The sequence below is a fragment of the Tenrec ecaudatus genome, chromosome 2 (assembly GCF_050624435.1).
Source record: "Tenrec ecaudatus isolate mTenEca1 chromosome 2, mTenEca1.hap1, whole genome shotgun sequence".
Taxonomy (NCBI): Eukaryota; Metazoa; Chordata; class Mammalia; order Afrosoricida; family Tenrecidae; genus Tenrec; species Tenrec ecaudatus.
The window spans coordinates 159,459,558-159,480,875 of record NC_134531.1 but is presented as its reverse complement, the minus strand read 5'-3'; the positions used below and the strand labels follow the sequence as shown (position 1 = coordinate 159,480,875).

General features: G+C 54.9%; 1 protein-coding gene and 1 pseudogene across 5 annotated transcripts in view; one reads left to right on the top strand and one right to left on the bottom strand.

Annotated features, from left to right (window-relative positions):
• Positions 1–2,440: 2,440 nt before the first annotated feature.
• Positions 2,441–2,815, top strand: LOC142440166 (interferon-induced transmembrane protein 2 pseudogene; annotated as a pseudogene).
• Positions 2,816–10,286: 7,471 nt separating this feature from the next.
• NDST1 (N-deacetylase and N-sulfotransferase 1) overlaps positions 10,287–21,318 on the bottom strand; it is a 70,739-nt gene continuing 59,707 nt past the window's right edge. For all 5 annotated transcript variants that reach the window (XM_075541811.1, XM_075541809.1, XM_075541813.1 and 2 more), the window contains 4 exons: positions 18,716–18,886; positions 17,801–17,910; positions 15,646–15,748; positions 10,287–15,030 (listed from right to left, as the gene is read on the bottom strand). In XM_075541811.1, coding sequence (XP_075397926.1) covers positions 14,911–15,030; positions 15,646–15,748; positions 17,801–17,910; positions 18,716–18,886 — 504 coding nt within the window. In that variant the 3' untranslated portion in view covers positions 10,287–14,910. The remainder of the gene's footprint in view (positions 15,031–15,645; positions 15,749–17,800; positions 17,911–18,715; positions 18,887–21,318) is intronic.

Below are 21,318 nucleotides of genomic sequence, written 5' to 3'. Positions count from 1 at the left end.
TCCCTGCCCTGGCGAGAGCCGGGCAGACAGTGTGGAACGGAAGCAGTGAGAGCAGACAGGTTCTCTTGAGGGAGAAACCACCATCGGATCTCAGCTCCTCCTTTCCGGACTGTGGCGCTTCCCTGCCATTCCTAGTGGGTGGTGTGTTTTTCTCATGAAAAGGTGCTCCGTAACATTAGGCATAAAAGAAAATAATAACCATGGCCATTTGAATTGATTCCAGCGCGTCGGGACCCCACGGGACACAGTAGAACGTGCCAGAGGGTTTCCGAGACTAAGTCTTTACGGGAACAGAGAGCCCCATCTTTCTCAATGGGAACTGCTGGTAGATTTGAACCGATGGCCTTGCGGTGAACAGCCCAGTGCCTAATCCACAGCCCCACCCATGCTCCTTAGTGGTCATCACAGTGAGTTTACACTCACCACCAGTAGGATGGCGGGGATCAGTAAGTCATTCAACAAGTGCCCAACTACGTGGACAACCGCCCTTCCCCCCCAGAAGAATTCACTTCAGAGGACAGCCCTGAAGCTACAGCTCAGGGAGAGGGACCTGTCTGATCAGAGCACACAGGAGCAAATGAAGGGGGAGGAAGAGAGAGTGGAGCACATCCTGGCCACCAATCCCTAAGGACGATATCCCCACTCGGAGCAGCCAGTGCACAGAGAGGACCATATGGCTGGCCCCACTATGAGACACAACATCCCTCACTGACCCATAGCCCTACAGGGGCCAACACTGGAGACAGTGTGGGAATTGCGTCTGATCTGATCCCACCACACTGAGGCAAAACACTAAGGGCATTAAACAGAGTAGCAAGGGGAGCAGAACAAGGAAGTCCTAGGGAGTTCCAAAAATAGACTTTGGGGCCAGGGTGTGGCACCCCATCAGACACAACCAGAAAACACTCCTAAAGGCCAACAAACAGACTGTGAACTATTTATAGGCGTTTCTCTTTTTTTTGTCATTGGTTTCTTTGTTATTGTTTTGTTTTCTTTTGTTGCTTTGTTTTGCTCTGTCTTGTTTTTGTACGTATTATTATCTCTGCAGGTCTATCTAGATAAGATAGGCTGGATAAACAATCTGGAGGAGAAAACAACAGGACCGATGGTTCCAGGGGGACATGGGAGTGGGGAAGGTGGGGGAAAGGAAGTGGTGTTAACAAACCCAGAGACAAGAGAACAACAAATGATTCAAAATCAGTGGTGAGGAGGGTGTAAGAGGCCTGGTAGGGCTTGATCAAGGGCAATGTAACCCAGAGTAATTACTGAAACCCAAACAAAGGCTGAGCATGATAGTGGGACAAGAGGAAAGTAAAAGGAAATAGAGGAAAGAACTAGGAGGCAAAGGGCATTTATAGAGGTTTAAATAAAGACATGTACATATGTAAATATATTTATATATGATGATGGGGAAATAGATCTATGTGCATATATTTATAGATTTAGTATTAAGGTAGCAGATGGACATTGGGCCTCCACTTAAGTAGCCCCTCAATACAATATTTTGTTCTATTAACCTGGCATTTCATGATGCTCACCTTCCAGACACAATCACTGAAGACAAAGTGAGTACATAAGCAAATATGGTGAAGAAAGCTGATGGTGCTCAACTATCAAAAGACAGAGCATCTAGGGTCTTAAAGGCTTGAAGGTAAACAAGTAGCCATCTAGCTCAGAAGCAACAAAGCCCACATGGAAGAAGCACACCAGCCTGTGTGATCATGAAGTATTAAAGGGGTGAGGTATCAGGCATCAAGAAACAAAAAAATCGTATCATTGTGAATGAGGGGGAGTGCGGAGTGGGGACCCAGGGCCCATCTGTAGCCCACTGGACATCCCCTTACAGAAGGGTGTCAGGGAGGAGAGGAGCCAGTCAGGGTGCAGTGTAGCACTGATGAAACATACAACTTTATTCCTCTAGTTCCTAAATGCTTCCTCCTCCTTCCTCCCTACCCCCACTATCATGATCCCAATTCTACCTTACAAATCCAGCTATACCAGAAGATGTACACTGGTACAGATAAGAACTGGAAACACAGGGAATCCAGGACAGATGATCCCTTCAGGACCAGTGATGAGAGTGGTGATACCGGGAGGGTGGAGGGAAGGTGGGGTGGAAAGGGGGAACTGACCATAAGGATCTACATATAACCCCTCCCTGGCGACGGACAACAGAAAAGTGGGTGAAGAGTCGGACAGTGTAAGATATTGCAAAATAATAATTTATAACTTATCAAGAGTTCATGGGTGGAGACAGAATGAGGAACTGATACCAAGGGTTCAAGTAGAAAGCAAATGTCTTGAGAAGGATGATGGCAACCAAGGTACAAATGTGCTTTTAAAAAATAGATGTATTCTCCATCAGAGCTCATAAAGAACTCTGCTCCAGGAACTTCCAGGCCTTTCTCATTCTGCAGGTCTGTGTCCTCACACCCAGGAGATGGCTCAAGAGGAGCTCAAGATGGGGGGGCTGCGGACCCCATACCAGGCCACCCCCATGCAGTCCACCGTGATCAACATCCAGCGTGAACCCCACGTGCCTGACCATGTCGTCTGGTCCCTCTTCAACACTCTCTTCCTCAACTGCTGCTGCCTGGGCTTCGTGGCCTATGTCTACTCCGTGAAGTCTAGGGGCCAGAAGATAGTGGGCAACATGATTGGGGCCCAGAGCCATGCGTCCACTGCCAAGTACTTGAACATCTTCTCTACGGTCCTCGGCCTCCTGGGAATCCTCATCTTCGTCATTCTTCTCGCCACGGGCACAGGGATGAGTTTCCAAGCCCTGTCGCAGATGATGGGCCAGCAAGGCCACTAGCCACTGCACCACGCTGTGTCCTAAACCTGCTGGACGACCTGACCCCTGGCCTGCCTGCTGCCGCTCCTGTCCACAGCCGTTTGTGCATGTATCTCCATCTCTCAGCAAGCTCAATAAAGCGCCCTGGTGTGTAATGGTGCAGTGAAAAAAAATAGATGTATTCTATGATCAGGGCAATAAATGTACAAATGTTCTTGAAACAATGTATGTGTGGATGGATTGTGATACAAATTGTATGAGCCCCAATAAAATGATTTAAGGAAAAAATGCTGGGGAAGAGAGAAGGAAATCAGAATCTCCTGCATTGCTGGCCGGGCTGTGGGAAGGTGCAGTCTCTTTGGGAAAGAGTCTGGCAATTTCTCCAACAATTAAACACACAGCTACCATAGGGCCCAGCAATTCCACTCCTAGAATCAAGCCCAAGATAAATGAGGAGATGTGCTCACACAGAAACTTGGACATGAATAGTTACAGCAACATTCTTCATGTCCGCCAAGGAGTCAAAGCAGCCGAAATACCCATCAATGAACCAATCGGAAGCCCCAACAAGCGGAGTATCATTCAGCCGTGAAAAGAATGAGGTGACGGGCTGATTCACTCAGCATAATGCCCTCCATTTCCACGCATGCCATGTGGTGTGCCCTCGGCTCCTCGTTAGTCTTCAAGGAGATGTGGCACTCCACCGTGCGTGTACCCACGTTTTGTGACCCAGCCTTCCACGGACAGACGCATTGGCTGGTTGTCTCCATCTTCTTGCTGTAGCGCTGCAGTGGGCATGGGCGTGCAAACGCCTGTCCTGTGTCTCTCAAGGAGCCCAGGTGGTGCTGCGGTGACAATCGTGTCACAGTCCTCAGGACAAGGGGGTGCACGCCGGCAGCAGAAGGCCCTGTCCTCAGCTGTTGGAAACACCAAAATGCTCTTGAAAGATTCGCACAAACTGGTGACAGCAGTTTGCTCTGAAGACATGAGCTGAGGTCAAGGGGCAGAGGTCACAGGGTGACTTATTTCTCCCCATAGGTTCTGTTGTACTGTCTGATTCCTTAAACCGTGCCCGTGGGCTTTTTGTGTTTAGGTCTGTGCGTCTATTAAGAGAGTGAGTATTGCAATGGAGGCTGCAGCTCAGCCACGCACATCTTCTTCCGAACCGACCACGTTTAAGCACGTCTCGGCCTGAGCTCGGTGAGCGGCTGCCGACAACGTGACTCAGTGGTACACTTGCTTCGGTCTCCTGAAGGAACTTCCAAAAATGAGACTTAAATAAAACAACACAACCCAAAACATGTTATATATGTGTTATACCAAGCTAAGCTGGCTCGAATGCGGACCTTCCCGTGAGTCTTTTAAGGAAGATGATTTTAATGGTGGGCTTGAATTTACCAATATCATCCAGAAAGCGAGGTCCAATCAAAACCGCAGCTGCGAAGGGAGCCATTGGGCTAGTTACAGTCAAGGCAGACAGGTCGCTCAGAAGGTTGCATGCAGGCAGCAGCGGGATTTAGCCAGTTCTCACTGGTTCGGGGCAACCAATACCTAATTTTGTGTGTGGAGTTTGGGGAACCGTTGTTAAAATGGTCCTTGTAAGTATAATCAGAGAAGTCACCTGTTTCTAATATATCACTCACAGTGATTATTGTCTACTTGGCCAACCTCTGAAGCAGCGGTTCTCAACCTGTGGGTCGCAACCACTTTGGGGATCGAACGACCCTTTCACAGGGGTCGCCCAATTTATCACAGGAGCAAAATGACAGTTATGAAGTAGCAACAAAATTAATTTTATGCTTGGGGGCCACCACACACCAAAACACGAGGGACTGTATGAAAGGGTTGCGGCAGAGGAGGGTTGAGAACCAGTGGTCTAAAGGCAAGGGATCCTGTTCCTACAGTGAAGATGGTGAAGATGAATCACCCAGCTGATGATGCGCAACTTGCAAGTGAGGACACCGATCAAGAAGCAATAGAGAAAAATCTTAAATAACAGTTTTATTGTCTTTTTCATCAGGTATTATTGAATGTTTCCATGAATATTTCCAAGCTCTTTTTGATAACATAATCTAGTTTTATGTACCTTTTAATTGTTCTTTAATTATTAACTGTATTAATAATAAACTACCTTATGTATATGGTGTTGGGCTGGGCAGACTGGAGAAACAAGTCCACAGAAACTCACATGTATATAAGAGGAAGTTTTATATAAAGGGTAAGTGTACATTCAGAAAGCATCCCAACCCCATGCTGTCCAAACCCATAAATCCAACATTAGTCCATATGTCTGACACCGATCTACAAAGTCTTCCTCCAGCTCACAAAACACATGTAAGACGCTGACTACAGGAGGAAAGCAGAATCAGTGAGCATGTAAGCATCTCAGCACTGGCAGGGGTCTCCACACGGCTGCTCCGGCACCCAGGGCTGCATCAGGGTAGGTCCATGTGGCTTCTCCTCAGGGATGTCTTGCAGGAAGTGAGCCTTGCCAGCTGAAGCAGGGAACTGGCTAAGGCAGCTCTGCTCCCTGGTCAGACCATCAGAAAGCAAGAGACCTGAACACTAGAAAAGTGAGGCTCACTGACCTATTTATCTCTCTGCCCTTCAATTAATCCCACATGTGTTTATCGGCCAGGTTGGCACAATAAGCCTTAACTATCTCATAGCTCTCTTTTTTAAATCCTGAAAATGATCATTAGGGCATCGAACTGGCTGATAAATTATTTGAATCCCACCCCTGGTTCCAATGACTGGTTTGGGGGACTCCCAGGGGGCAGTCTTGATAGGTTTTCGTGAAGGACTCAGGCTGATCCCAGCGGTTCGTTGGGGAAAAGCTGTAAGAAAATTGAAAACTGCATTGAGGGAAGGGGCAGGACCATCGTGTTGAGGATGTCCCTGCTCGTTTGTCAGGTAGTAAGGGCCATCCTTTGGGAATTTCACTGGAAGACCTTCCCCATCCACCCCACATCCCTGATCTTGCTTCTTTTTGTGCCCCCAAATTCCAAGACTACTTAAAAGAAACACAGAGGCGGACTCTCATGTTTAGACAGGGTGCAAATCCAGGAACACTGATGCTATCAACTAGTTGCTCATGGATGAGCCCACAGGGGTCAGAGTGGAAGGGTGCCCCCCAAGGATCTCCAGGGTTGTTTGGAGAGTCACGACTGACTCGATGGCACTGGGTTTGGTTTGGGTTTGGCATGAATCACCTAGGACGCGTGGTGGCGCTGTGGGCTAAACGTTAGGCTGCTAACCACAAGGTCTGTGGTTCAAATCTGTGGGGGAAAGACGGGCTGTTGGCTCCAGGAAGATGTCAAGTCTGGGAGAGCCCTATCCATTCCCTGTTGGTTATAAGCCACTCCGTGGCCATAGGGCCTGACCACAATCACATAGACCTAAATCTTCGCCCGCCTGGGGTGACAGTGCCCCCTGGTGGATCACACCACATCACACCCTGAGACCCAATCACACTCAAGCTGCCATCCAGTGCATTCTGACCACGGGACAGGCTAGAACTGACCCTGCGGGTTTCTGAGACCGTTACTTTGTTCCTGAGACATCTTTTCTTAATTTATTATGAACTGGCTTTTCATGCATGTGTATCATTCCATAGTTCAATCACGACAACCAGAAGTGGCCCACAGCCCGTTTCCAAACACCCCAGGCTGTCACTCTTTAGAAGAGTAGAAAGCTTCCTCATTCTCCCGTGGAGGAGCTGGTGGTTTCGAACTGCTAACCTCACCGTGAGCAGCCCAACATGCCCCACCCGGGCCCTTCCAATCTCACCACTGAAGTCAAAGTTCAGTGCCTCCACGCGCCCCTGGCACTCGATATTTCAGTGCACACGTCTGCCAGTGTCTGGCAGAACGGCGGTGTTGGTCCCGACCCACGGCAACCTCATGCACAGCAGAGTGAAGCGCGGTCCGGTCCGCTCCCAGCCGGAGCCCATCGTTGCAGCCGCGCTGTCCGTCCATCTCCTGGAGGGTCTTCCTCTTCTTTGGTGCCCCTCCACTTCACCAACCGTGTCCTTCTCCAGGGACTGGCCTCTCTCGACAACATGTCCAAAGTGTGTGAGTCAAAGTCCCGCCATCCTTGCCTCAAAGGAGCCCTCGGAATGTGCTTCTGGCCACCCCTGGCACTTCCAACATTCCTCTCCATTGCCTAGCAGTGCACGCCCTTCTCGGACAGCACCATCACCGAGATCAGCCCCCGTCCACGTTCCACCTGCTGTCCCGACAGTGCCTCTCGGTGGTCTCCTGGTCTACGACCCTCTGGGGTCACGCGTGGCCTTGGACGGCCAGCTCCTTAAAGCCCGGACCATTGCTCAGCTTTTATTTAGCTTCTGTGACTTTGACATGCCGAGTTCACGCCAGTGAGAGTTGACAGAACAAAGCATTGTTGTGGAGCCGATCCAAGCTCACTGTCCGTGCAGAACGGGCCCTCGGGGTTTCTGAGGCTTGAGCTCTCTCCAGGCGCACAGCCCAAACTTCTTCTAAGGATTTAAACTGTTGGCCCTGAGGCTGGCAGCCCAGCCTGTCACCCACTCTATCACTAGGTAACTGACAAAACGCTCCCTTATTGTGGGGAGAAAGAAAGGCTCTCTCCTCCCATACAGAGACCCAGCCTCGGAAACGCACAGGGGCAGACCGACTCTCTTCTCTAGGTCACCATGAGTCGGCGGTGTTTGGCTATGTGGTTTCAATCCCCTCGTACGAGTGTGCTCGCAGCCTACTCGAGGCTGGATTCGGGTCAGAAATCCCGCAGATGCTGTGCCCAGTCCTCCTTGGGCACCAATCAGGAAGCTCGCGCTAATGTCGCCTTAGCTTGATGCTAGTGACACAGGTGAGATCGAGGAAACTGAGGCTCGGAGGGCCAGTGAGGGGCCAAGATGTCCACAGACACCTGGCCGGTGAGCGGCAGGATCCTCAGGCTCGTGTCAGTGCAAGCGTCACCAGGCAGTGACTTCACCCCCTAGCTGGGATACGCGGAGCCCTGCCTCGGTGGAGCCCTCCCTCGGTGGGGCCCTGGGCGGGTTGAGGCCTGCAGCCCCGGCCCTAGGGCACCAGCCCCCCCACCAGGCTGGCTGCCTCCCATCCTCCCATCAGCTTCACCCATGCCATTTACAGCGGGGTTTGAGTAAGGCTTTGTTTCATTCCACAGATGCAACATGACTACATCATCCATGTAAAACAGTTTATTTTCAGTCAGGGCGAAAGTCCCCCTCCTTCGGAGTGCAGACCCAAAACCCATCTGTAGACCATTGGACATCCCCTCACAGATGGGTCACCAGGAAGGGATGATCCAGCTGGGGTGCAGTATAGCACCCATGAAACACACAGCATTCCTCTAGTTCTTGAATGCTTCCTCCCACCCCTCCCCCACTACCTAGACTCCAGTTCTACCTTACAAACCCAGCTAGACCAGAGCTGGTACAGATAATTCAATACATGGATTCCAGGAGACATAAAACCCTCAGGACCAGCAATGGGAGTAGCGATACCATGAGGTTAGGGGAGGTAGGTGAAAGGGGGAGCCCACCACAAGGTTGGATAGATAGCCTGCCCACCCCCGCCCCAAGGAGGATGAATAGAAATGTGGGTGAAGGGAGACAGTGGATGGTGTCAGAAATTAAAATAACAATAATAACATATAATTGATCAAGGATTCACAAGAGTGGGAAGGCTGGGGAGGGAGGGAGAGAAAAAAGAGGAGCTGATACCAAGGGCTCAAGTAGAATGAAAATGATGACGGCAACCTATGTACAAATGTGCTTGATACAATGGATGGATGGATCGTTAAAAGACTTGTAAGAGCCCTAAATGAAATAATTTAAAAAAAGAAAGTCCCCCCCCATCCTGGTCTCCTGAGTGCTGTCATCGTCGGTTTGGTGTGGAGGATAGAGTCACACACACACACATACACACACAGACACTGTCTTGTGCACAGCAGTGCCTTTCCACACGAGGCATTCACCGTCCAGGCCAGGCTTGGAGACGGAGGGGACCATCTTCAACTGTGTCACCACGGGCTTCTTGTGACACACACAGAGGAGCTGAGCTGGATCCCCCGGGGACGGACACCTGGGCTGTCCCCTTGTTTTCCTATCAGGAAACACACTGTTCCGCACATAGGATCCAAGGTGACCCCAGAGAGCTGCCACTCCTGGGGGCCCCAGCGCCCTCGTGGACAGTTGGACGTAACCTTGAGCCTGCGGCCAGGCTAGGTTACCTACATGGCAAAGGGGAATTCAATTTGCAGCTGGAATCACACTGGCTCGTCCGCTGACTTTGGGATGGGAGACTGCCCTGAATTGTCCCCCAGGGGCCCGATCCAGTCACAGCGGCCCTCAGTGGGTTGTGGGAGGTAGAGAAAGGCCTGAACGCCCTGCTGACCCCTTGATTTTAACCCACTGAGGCCCGTTTTGGATTTCTGCCTTCCACAAATGGGAGGCAATGAATTGTGTCATTCCTACATCTGTAGTCATGTGTTACAGCAGATTAAATACAAAGACAAATAAGCCCCAGTCCCTGTCTGCTTCCGAGGCTGCCCACACCTGCTCCCAGGGCCCTCCGGCCGAGGACGAGACAGATGCCCCGTTCCTCCCTGATGGACGTCTACCGCAGCCCTCCCAAGGAGATGTCGTCCTGGTAACTGTAGCCAGTTCCTTTCGGGGGTGGCCGCATCGGACTCAGGGTTGACAAACCGAGGCCTGTGCAGGTGATGCCCTTCTGTCACCAGGACTGGCATTTGGGCCCTGGGGAGTTATCTGTCCAGTCAGCTCTGGGCCATCCCTCCTGGCTCACACTCTTCCCTACACCTGCCTGTGCATCAGGGGTTCAGTCCACCTGGGGGAGCCCAAGAGCCTGCACGTACCAAGCTCCCCAAGGGGAGCCCATTGCAGGCAGCTGGTCCCTCTGCTGGCCCAGGCTCACCATCTCCCGGAAGCCTCGATTCAGCTGGAAGGGGAGCATGACTTGTTGGCCCAAAGGTCTAGCTCCTTGGGCAGTGAGGCTCTCAGCCCACAGAGACCGGCCTGAGGTGGGCTCTCCAAAGTGAGCAGTCTCTGGGGACGGGGAGAGGTTGGTTGAAAACGCAGCTGCCGGGCCCCACTCCTGTTCTGATGAATCTCAGGAATCTGCATGTTAGCCACATTCCCATCCCGGGAGAGGTCAACTCTCTCCACTGCCCTGCAAGACGTGGGAGCGGGGACCAAGCGACTCATCCCTGTGGCAGGCAGAGCTTAGGCTGGACTCTGCTCTCCTGGTCTCCGGCCAGCCATGCCTGAGCCCCAGCCCACCCCCACCTCATTTACGGCAGAACCCAGGCTGTCAGCTGAGCCACCCCAGGGGGCCGTGTCGTCACAATGGCAAACTGCCATGTGTGCAAGAGCGCGCTGAGGACCAAACTTTGACCATCCGTGAGATCATCCCCATCTCCATCCTTCGCCCCACCCTTGTGCCAAGGACAGACAGAAGGCAGGACCAGCGTGTACAAACAGAACCCCACTTTATTAGCAGTTAGTTCGAGATTGTACATTAATGGAGGCAGGCTCCCACTTTGAACACAACCCAAAACGGCTGGTTGGAGAGCCCTCATCAGGTGAGCCGGGTGGCGCCCCCTCTCTCCACCCTCCCAGCCCCCCAGTGTGGGAAGGAAAACTCTGCCTGCTCCCCGCACGTGCCCGCCCCCCTCCAGTGAGCCCTCTCCTCTCCCCAAGACATGACATGAATTTCATGCAAAAATTACAAAAGGAGCCCTCTTGCTGATAATAAAAGCTACAGTCATAGAAAGCCCCTCCCCCTCCAGGAGCAGAGGGGTGGGAAGGATAGGCGAACTCCTTGGGATCAACGCAGCCCTGGTCTCCCTGGCCCTGGGCACTAGCTCCACACAGCGCCGTGGCTGCTCAGTGCAGCAGCACAGCCACCTCTGGCCACCAGAGCCGGCAGGGCAAGCCCAAGGGCCTCTGGGAGGGGAGCCTCAGGGTCCCCCAAGCTCACTTCACAAGAACTTTGGACCTGCTATACCCCCTTGGGACTTCCTCTCGTGTTTGAGAAGCCCAGGCCGCTCATTTGTCAATGGGGCGCTGGAGCCCCAGGAGGGCAGCCTGCACACACAGCTCCTAACCACCCACAGGCTACTCCTCCTGGCTCCTCCCTCCTGGAGTATTCTTCCTCCAAGTGCATCCTGGACAGGCGCCCCCCCCCCCCCTCTGCAGCCCCTGGGCAACCAGCAAGTAGAAACCCCAGGGCCACGAGAGGCAGGGAACGGAGCACCCCAGGGTCCAGAGGTAGCACACGCCCCGCCTGCCATCTTCCACTTTTAGCAGAGGGCCTCTCCTCCGAGGGTGCCCTCCAGCTAGAAGCTGGGCCCCCAAACTAATTTGCCCCACTGCCCCCATTTCAGGAAAAACAAAATGCACTGTGCCCCTGGCAATGAAAAACTGTTATACTAGAGGTCATGGCCCAGCACAGAGGGTAGGCACCTGCCCCGTCCTCCAGACCCCCCAGGTGGCTGTACTGCCCACTTTGGGAACCAGAACTCTCCAGCATCCCCTCCCTCCATCGGCCCCTCTGCTGCTTTGTTGGCACTTGGAACAGGGGACAGTGGGAGCACATCTCAGGCCGGGGTGAAGATGCCAATTCAGCACTGATGGCAGACCCACACGGCCAGAGGGACAAGGGTGTGAGGAGGTGGCTGTATGTCACTGAGAGACCCAACAGGACCCAGCTGGGGTTGGGGGGCAAGGGGGTGGGGGTGGCGAGGATTCTGCAGACAGCAGGCCGCAGGCACTGCTACAAAACCCAGAGTGGGTGTATCTGGAGGAGCTGCTTTTCTGTATGAGAAACACTGTTCAGAGTGCCGTGAGGACCCGGATTTCAGAAGCAGCTACAGGTGACTGCTCTTTTGGTGGAGGCGGGGGGGCGGGTGGCGGGTAGGCTGGACTACTGGGTCAATGTGTAGGAGCACCTCCCAATTCTTATGAGATCCTGACTAAGGCATCTAGGGGGAGTCTCATGATGTTTGCAACTTTTAAAATAGTTCAGGGGTAAAAAGAAAATACAGAGATTTAGCATCTCTAGAGGCAGAAGGACATGTAGCCAAAATATCCAGCCCTGTGAATGGAGGAGGGCCAAACGGGACTCACGAGCACAAGAGGGTGGGGCGTCATCTCACTTGCTCTTCTCACCGCTTACCGGGGTTAGCAGATACCTCACTGACGGTGGACAGTTGGTGCTGCTGGCCAAGTCCAGCTTCTTGTCCTCTGGTGCCCCCCCCACCCAAGGCCTGTGAGTTGCTGTGAGGGACAGACAGCTAGACTCACAGCAACCCCGTGCGACAGGGTGGGCAGAATAGAGCTGCCGTGGGGGTTAACGGGCTGCATGGTGGGTAGCAACTGAGCGCCAGCAGCAGCACTGCCAGGGAGGGCTCCTTTGCTGGCATCTGTGCCTACCCCTCGGGAGACTGTGGGAACCTGGGGGCTGCCCTCTGTCCGAGGAGGACAAAGTTTCAGGAGGAGATGCAGACTGCAGGGTGGAGGCCCTGTTGCACTGAAGCAACATCTCTCCCTCTCCCCTTCCTGTCAGTCAGTCTGGTGAGTGGGGGAGGAGCACAGGGCTACCTGGCTAGCCTACCCCCCCACCCCCAGCCTCTGGTCCCTCTCTTCTCCTGGGGGAACCCCTGTCCATTAGCTGAGAGACCCTGCAGGTCCGGCGTCCATCCCTGCAGGGCCTGGCAGCATCTGGGCCGTGTGGGTCCTCAGGGTAGCCTTAGGAGAGCACCGGGGAAAGTGACATCCCCACGAGCGAGCGGCCTGTAGGGACATCCAGAGTCTCTCTTCTGCTTCCTCAGGATCTCGGGCCAGAGGCAGAGGGAGGGGGACTGGCTGCCTCACAGGCAGCCACTCCATCCAGTCAGCCAGGGTCCTTGGCTGGAACAGGTCTCCAGGCCCGGGGCAGGCACCACAGGACATGGGAGCCCTGAGGTCCTCACAGGCAAGGAGGCCACCGTGTGGCAGATGAGAAGTGAGGCCCACGGACTCCAGGTTGAAAAATCCCCACGTAAAGCATGATGGGAACTCACATGAGTGAGACCACACGTGGCTGGTCTGGGACCCACTTCCCTCTCTAGTCTGTTGCAGACCTGGAGTAAGGGGAACTTGGCCAGAACTGAGACAGAGCCAGGGCCCTTCAAGATGTGGGGTGTAAAAGGGGGGCACAAATGCCAGGCTGGGGTGAGCAGCTCAGAGGCACCCTGCTGGGAAGGAGTGGTCTGTCCCCTGATCCATGGTGTGACTGAGGGAGGGCAGGGACCTGGCCCTGAGCAGTGTCAGAAGAGGGGCTCTGGACCCAGGGTGGGGAGCTTCGAGTTCCGCTCTCAGTCTTGGTGGTCCAGCCAGCCCGGTGGCGGCAGTCGAGTGGGCCACTTCCCCTTTCCGGACCTATTCCCACACCTTCCAAGGACCTGTCCAGAGCTAACCCGTGAGTCTTGTGACCAGGACAGAGTTCTCCAGAGAGTTTCTGGGGTGTCAGTTCACAGGTGAGTTGGCAGTTGGAGCAAGCGGGGAGGGGCACCTCCCCCCGGCCTCAGTCACTTCACATTTGTTAAAAGAAGGGGGTGGTAGGAGCAGGCCCAGCCAGAGATCCCACTGTCTGAGAGGGGCTGGGAGCCGTTCTGGGGGCCCCAGTGGGCATGCCAGTTCCCAGGGCAGCTCCCAACCTAGCACCATGTGAGGGGTGGGGGGCAGCCGGCGCCAGCCCCAGCTGTTTCCTTCGGCCAGAACTCCCCGAGGGTCATTTGGGCTTCATGACGCCTGATTTTCTGGAGAGAGTCCTTCTTCCCCGCACGTCTCACCACCTCTGTCCACCTAGGGTGTCCCCAGGATGCTTGGGAGAGGGAACAGAGCTGCTCCAAGGCTCCTCCAGCCTCCTTGGGGTCCCAGTCACAGGAAGACACACCTTTCTCCTTCTAGCTCAGCCTCAACCACAGAGCTATGACACCCTTTGGAACGGGGGGGCTTGCCACCATTTTTATGACTGAATTAAAAACAATCCAACCCCCCCCCGAAAAAAAATAGAATATATATATATACACATTTTATATATATATATATATATAAAAACACAGTGCGACCCCAGCACCCAGGGTATAAACTCTGGCACCAAGAAAAAAACAAAAAACAAAATATTAAAATACTTTAGCTTCTTCGTATCTGGGAGGTTAACAGGGTCTCTGGGCACCCTCCGCCACAGGAAGCTTGGGCGACGTGGTGGGCGGCAGGCTAGTCAGCTCTGCCCAGGGTTTGCCGGGGACCGAGGCCGGCAGGCACAAGACGCTGTGTGTACACGGGAGCGTGCGTCCTGGCCGGCCCTGCACAGCCCCAGTCTTTACCACAGGAAACACCACGCGTGTCAGAGCCCAGGGTGCAGAAAGGGAGTGGGCTGGGGCCTGGGTCTCTCTCCGGGGTCCAACGGCATGGCAGGGCCCCAGGGCTCGAGGGGGACCTTGAGGACCAGGTGCATATGGCAGGAACCAGAGATCCCCTCCCCGACAAGGAGAGCTGAGCGGTGATGGGTTCCAACATGTGTGGGAGTCCAGAGTCTGCTCTAGGGGACCTGGTGTGACCGACAGCTGAGCCCCTGGGCAGGCGGGAGGCATCCGGCCCCTTCCCCTGGCTTGGCAAAAGCCCTGCTGGGCTCTTCCCCTTCTGGTGTGGAGGACAGGGGAAGCGTGGCAGCTGATGTTGCAGGCACACCCTGCTGAGGTGGGTGGTAGGATGGAGGACTTGGACACGGTGGGGAGGATACAGTGAGGGGATGAGACCAGAGTCTCAGAATCCCTCCTACCAGGAAGCGGTCTCTCCGCAGAGAACCTGTGAACGGAGTTGACCTCGGGTGGTTTGGGAGGTCCACAGACCGCAGCCCAGCAGCGGATGCTCGGAGCCCCACGCGGGCGGCCCGGCTGGGCTCTTCTCTGGGCGCCATGTGGCCTCGGCAGAGTATTGCTCATAAGTGCTTGGGTGGCCTCGGCCCGCTCCCACTGCAGGTCAGTCTGGCTCAGCGTGAGGCAGGACGTCCCCGCCGTCACAGCGTTCAGTCTAGTGGTGGTGGCCGCGGCTACCTGCTGCTCTGGAGGTCCTCCCGCAGCCAGGTGGGCAGCGTCTGGCCCATCTTGTACAGCAGCTTGGAGAGCTCGATGTTGTGGTCCCGGTAATAGTCCTTCAGGAAGGCTCGGGACTGGAACACAGGGGAAGGGGCACTCAGGGCTCACCCCACACACCGAGGACTTGTGCTCCATCTTCCCATGGGGGTGCCGGCAGACGCACTGCAGGGCACAGCACACAAGGAGCGCACCAGGAACTTGGGCCCAAGAGGAGAGGAGAACATGGCACAGTGTGCCCACGACCCTGTCACCCACTGGATCGGCACCCTATCGGTCCTTCTAAAGTACACCTCAGTCCAACTCCAGAGACCCTGCCCACCTGTGAGAAACCTTTCCTACCCTCCCAGCTCCGGGGACCCCTGCTTATGCTGAGTCCCCAGGATGCTGCATGAGGCGCCTTCTGCCTGCCAGGCCCGTTGGGGTGGGGGCCTGGGGGGCTGCCTCCCTTCTAGACAGGGAGCCTTGAAGACAGGACCATGGCTGTCCCTGGCACTTCCTTGGGCACCACAGCCCTCGGCCCACAGCAGCAGATAGCAAATATCTGCAAATAAACTGATTCTGACCACATGCCCCAGCCCGGTCTCCTCCTGTCCAAGAAATGCCAAGGCCGCCAACCACCTGGGCGCAGGGGGTGGGAAAGCTGCCCGTGGCCCAGGCTGGCCTTCAGGCCGACGTGTTGCAGCACTTACGTCCAAGTCCATCTCTGGGTACTTGCGGCCCTTGCTTTTGCCCAGACACTTGGTCTTTCCTCCTTCCAGCAGCTGGCACCAAAACCCTTTCTTTGGATCAAACCTGTGGAGGCAGTGGGGGGAAGCGTGTGGATACGGAGTGGAGCTGGCCTCGCCCAGCCCCTTCCCACCTTGAGACCACGTCCGCAGACCCCAGAAACGGCAGAGACCAGGGCATCAACTCTGCACCGCTCACGCATGCACGCACGCACTCACCCACACGAACTGTGGGGGTAAAATTTCTCCTCTGGCCCTCGCCCACCCGCCCACATCTTCTCTCCCTCAGTAAGCCGCAGCATGAGCTGCTTTCCCAGCCTCCTCTGGGAGTTCTCTAACGCGGTGGTGGGAAGACCTATTAGAGGTCCTTTGGGGTTTTAATCCATTATGCTTCTATCAGGAAAGGCCAACCGTGCAAGTGCTTTAGGCAGCCCCCCACTCTTCCTACGGAGGGCTTCTCAAAGGACAGAGCCAACGAGCCTTCTGCTCTGACGTCACGCGCTGGGTCTTCAGAGACGTCTGAAGCTGTCATGGGGAGGGGAAGCGCGTTGGTGAGTTCGGAGCTAGGAGCAAACAGCCTGGGAGCGGGGTAGGGATCTGAGTGGAACACAGGGTGGGCCGTGGATGGTGCTGGGGGACATCAAGTCAGTTCCAACTCACAGTAATGACAGAAGGCAACAGCGCCCGGTCCTGTGCTGTCCTCGGGCTGACCGTTGTGTCTGAGCCCACTGGCTGCTGTTTAACGCGGGGCTCCCAGGACACACAGCTCCTTCAACACGCCAGGGCCCTCACTATCTTTATCCCTAGTGGACAGCTGAGGAGACCGGGGCTCGACAGTGGCCAGAGGGGTCACACCAACATCAGTCTCGACTAGACTAAGGTGACCAGACGTCCCGCTTTTGGCGGGACAGTCCTGATTGTTAACAATTTTTCCCGCGTCCCATGGCATTTTTTAAAAGTCCCGGTTTTTGGAAAGAATGCACGACAAGCTAGGGTATGCGGTTTTCGGCTTCCATGTGGCTGTTTCGCCAGGAGATGCGTTTTATCAACGGTGTCCCGCTGGTGTCCCGCTTTGCCAATGTTAAACTCTGGTCACCTTAGACGAGACAGTGCTCAACTACCACTACCAAGCACTCTCAGAGGGTGACATTCGGGGTCCTGGAGAGAGTGGGAGGAAAACGCAAAACCACAAAAAGCAGCCACGTGTGACCCCCAGGGACTATGGTCCCGGGTCACCTTCGGTCTGGAGCTGAGCTCACCTCTGCGTGAGAATGACCGACCATGTAACACCAAAGGCGCAGCATGGGCCCAAGAACAGAGGGTCGGGAAAGGAGGGGGAATGGGGGAAGTGGGGTCTGTGATGGCTCACTGAGGGGGCCCCGCTGGTGGGCCGAGTCGGGCGGTGGAGAAATTGCTGAGTGTCAAACCATGAGCTGCCCTGGAAGCCTCCGCCTAGCTCACACTAAGAAGTCGGTTTTGTGTGCTTGTGTTTCAGTGAGGCTTGAGGAGGCTGAGAGACTTGTCCATGGGGAGATGGCTGAGGAAGTTGAGACCTGGGAAGGGGACACGCCTGCACTCTTAGCTGTGACCTTCCCTTCAACTCCCAATAAGCTGAGATGGGGGCGGGGGGCTGTGACCCTAAGACTTCCCCAAGAACTGTGCCGGCAGGGGTGACTTGACTCCTCCTCTCTGCACTGTCTGCTGTGACTGGCACTAGAAGGCCGCCCTGACCCTTGCTACGCAGGCTGGCAACCACGCATCCCGGGGAGGAGGACTCTCACGCACTGGCCCCAGGGCTCTGACAGGAGGAATGATTAATAACTTCCCGAGTTCCCTTTTCCCGAAATTGCGCTTCACATGGTCACCCGACATTAGGGTTCCTTGTGGGGACTGCGGCTGCTTGCTGCTGGTCTGAATTGCATAGCCCAGCTTGAGCGGACATTCCAGGAGTGTGCTGGATGGAGCCATCACCTCCCTCCCCCTTGAATGTATGCCTTTATTGATATGACTCGGGATGAGCTCAGCTTTCCCGCGAGCCTGCCGCCCCACTCAGCATGTGTCTCTGGGCCCACACACTCCCCCAGAGGGCGGCGCCCCGAGAGACCATGGCAGCACTCACGCCAGGGTTTTGTGGTAGTCGAGGGTGTTGGCCACCCCGAGGAACTTCTGCACTGTGTCCATGACCTTGGCAGGCTCTGTCCGCAGCAGTTTGCCGTCCATCACCAGGATCTGGAAAGAATGGAGGGGAGGATGGCCCGAGTCCGCAGCCACGGCAGCAGGGACCGAGGACCCCGCAGATCTGACACTGCACTCTCGGATCTTCCTGGCACCCTGCCCCCCACCGCCTCCGGAGGGCAGGTGTCCCTAAGCCTCAGTTTTCCTCTGGTTAAACTCCCTGCTCTCTGCTAACTCTCCTCAGACCAATGTCATCCTCTTAAAGCCTATTACCAAAAACCCTGGTACACTTCAAAATCCTCTAGCCCCACCCCCGCTCTCCCTCTTTGCCCTTTGGCCTTTCTCCCTGCTCACACAGCCAGTGAGGCCTTGTCTACCACACTCAGTCCTGCCCGCCTCCTCCAGCTGTGCCACAGGGCCCCCTGGGCCCCCTGCAGAGCCTACTGAGCCGGGCAAGGGCCCGAGGGGTTCTCCCACACCAGCCATGGAGTGCACTGGGCTAGCGTAATGGCTGGAGGACCCCAGAGGCTCTAACCCAAGGAGAGGGGCACTCCAGGCCCCTGATGGCGGCTGGAGAAGCTGCGAGCCCAGGGTGAGACCCCTGGGGCAATCGTGGACCTGGGGCTCGAGCGCAGGGGTCTCGGCCACCACAGGGCATATTTGCAGCGGCTGCTCATTGTAGCCAGCCTCCCCCCCACTTCCACCTGCAACTGGGTGATCAGGCAGTACATTCACTGAGACTTGGCCTAGATCGCCCTCCTCCAACCCTAACTGCCCACGTTCACCTCCTGGACCTCCCCACTAGCCGATGTGAGCCAGATCCACAGTGCCCTCCCAAGGGGCAGGGGCAGGCAGGTACCTGGTTGGCATGAAAGGCGCCAAGCCAGCGCTCGATGTGGGTGGCATACCAGCCGGGCACCAAGCAGCGGTTCTGGAGGGCACGCAGCTTCGGGGATGCATCGGACCTCGCTGTAATGACCTCATGGAAGGTGTACTTCAGGGCCACGGGGTCATCGTGGGCGCGCTGGTGCTATGGGCAGGAGAGGGGTGGCATGTGGCCCAGAGGGCAGAGGGCATGAGACGGCAGCCTGGGAGGGAGCTGGGCCATTCACTATGCCTGGCCCCAGGCAGCTCCCGGGCCCTCAGCCCCCGCTGCCCCATCATGGTAAGCTGGGACTTGGACCAGACTGTAATTTCCAAAGGCTCACACAGCCCCATCCACAAACCGCCTGTGTGGGCTACTAGCCAGATTCACTGTGACTCGGCTGCTGCCCCTCTCTTCACACGCACGGATCTCAAGGGAAACCTCACCGTCACCCCCGTGAATGCACAACCACAATCAGTTGTCACAAATAGGAAGCAAATACAGGAATAAGAAAACTTCATCGCAGATACAGAGGGGGGAGGGGTTTCAAGGTCATGGGAAAATCCCATTATCTTTTAATCCCATTTCTACACAAACCCTTTGACACCCTCTCATATATCTATAATTGTACATGAAGTTACATATAACAGCGTATGTGTGTCTATATGTATGCATGTGTGTGTACAGATGGGGTTTTTCTTTTTAAAATCATTTTACTAGGGACTCGTACAATTCTTATCACAATCCATACATACATTCATTGTGTCAAGCACATATGTACATTTGTTGCTGAGGTAGTTAGGTTATTGTGCCAACCTGACCGATAAACACATGTGGGGTTAATTGAAGGGCAGAGAAATAAATGGCTTGGTAAGCCTCGCCTTTCTAGTTCTTGGGTCTCTTGCATGTGATGGTTGCACCAGGGTGCAGCTGTCTTAACAGTTCCTGCTTCAGCTTGCAAGGCTGACTTCCTGCAAGACATCCCCAAAGAGAAGTCTCATGGACCTACCCCGATGCAGCCCTGGGTGCTGGAGCAGCCGTGTGGAGACCCCTTGCCAGCGCTGAGATGCTTACACATTCACTGACTCGGCTTTCCTCCTGCAGTCAGCATCATTGCATCCGTTTTTTGAGATGGAGGAGGACTTTGTGGATTGGTGTCGGATATATAGGTTAATGGGTTAATGTTGGACTTGTGGGCTTCGGTAGCACCGGGTTGGGATGTTTCCTTGATGTGCATTTACTCTTTATATAAAGCTTTCTTTTATACATGAGTTTCTGTGGATTTGTTTCTCTAAAGTACCCAGAGTAACATCATCATTCTCAAAACATTTGCTTTGTACTTGAGCCCTTAATATCAGCTCCTCATTTGTCCCCTCCCCCTGCTCCCCCCTCCCTCATGAACCCTTTATAATTTATAAATTATTACTTTGTCATATCTTACACTGTCCGACATTTTCCTTCACCCATTTTTCTGTTGTCCATGCCCCAGGGAGGAGGTTATATGTAGATCCTTGAAATCAGTTCCCCCTTTCCAACCCACCCTCCAGACATCGTCACTCTCACCACTGGTCCTGAAGGGATCATCTGCCCTGGATTCCCTGTGTTTCCAGTTCCTATCTGTCCCAGTGGACATCCTCTGGTCTAGCCAGACTTGCAAGGGGGGGTTGTTTTTCTATTGCTTTAACAAAGCAATGCCTCCAAACCCCAGGCGGACATAGCTGTCTGCTGCAGGCCTGGAGCGCCGGCCTCTCCCTCCCTCCGTGTGAACGCAGCCCTTGGTGCTGGAGGGGAAGTGTAGGCCACGTGCCCCAAATGGAGACCTTCTTCACTGAAATCAGAAGGACTGGTAGACAGCAAGGAAGGGGGTGGATTGGGGCAGGTGGGGAACGAGGGAGGGGACTCCTTCTCAAGAATTCCTGGCATTTTAGAGATCAGGAAACTGTGCGGGGGGGGTTGGGGGGGAAAGGGGAAGGGGGTGTGACACAAGCCCCCAAAGGCCCCACGCCTGAGGTCACACACAGCTGAGCAGGGAGCTAGCACAAAGCCTCCCAATTCTCAGCCACCCTCCCTTTTGGAGGCCTGTCTGGATGCTCTGGGTGGCACAGAAGCCTCAGCCCCTAGTCCATGCACAAAGAACAGGGTCTTAGACTTAGAAGTGGGCTCAAGTGGGCTTGAGCTGGAGTCACATGACTTGCGGAGCCTCAGTTCTCACCTGTTAGCAGGGGACGGACGGACGGACGGACACAAACACACACACACACACACACATACTTCTGCCAGTTAGAACACAGCTGTGGGCCCCAGCAGGGCAGGTGAACAGTGTGGACCGGGGCAGACTCAATCATGATAGCTCTCCCTCTGTTTGCTGGTGCCCACCCCACCCCACCCCCCAATGCTGGGAGTGGCCAACCAGGTCTGCGCACTGTCAGTAAGTGTGTGTGTGTGTGTGTGTGTGTGTGTGTGGTGACACAGCAAACAGGAGAAGTGGCTTCCAGGAGTCTGACCTTTCCCTGAGGACAAAGCCCATGGGGTAGAGGTAGAGACGCCAGAGAGGAAGCAGGCAGCTTCCCCAACAGATGAGAGGAAAGTCCCCAGGC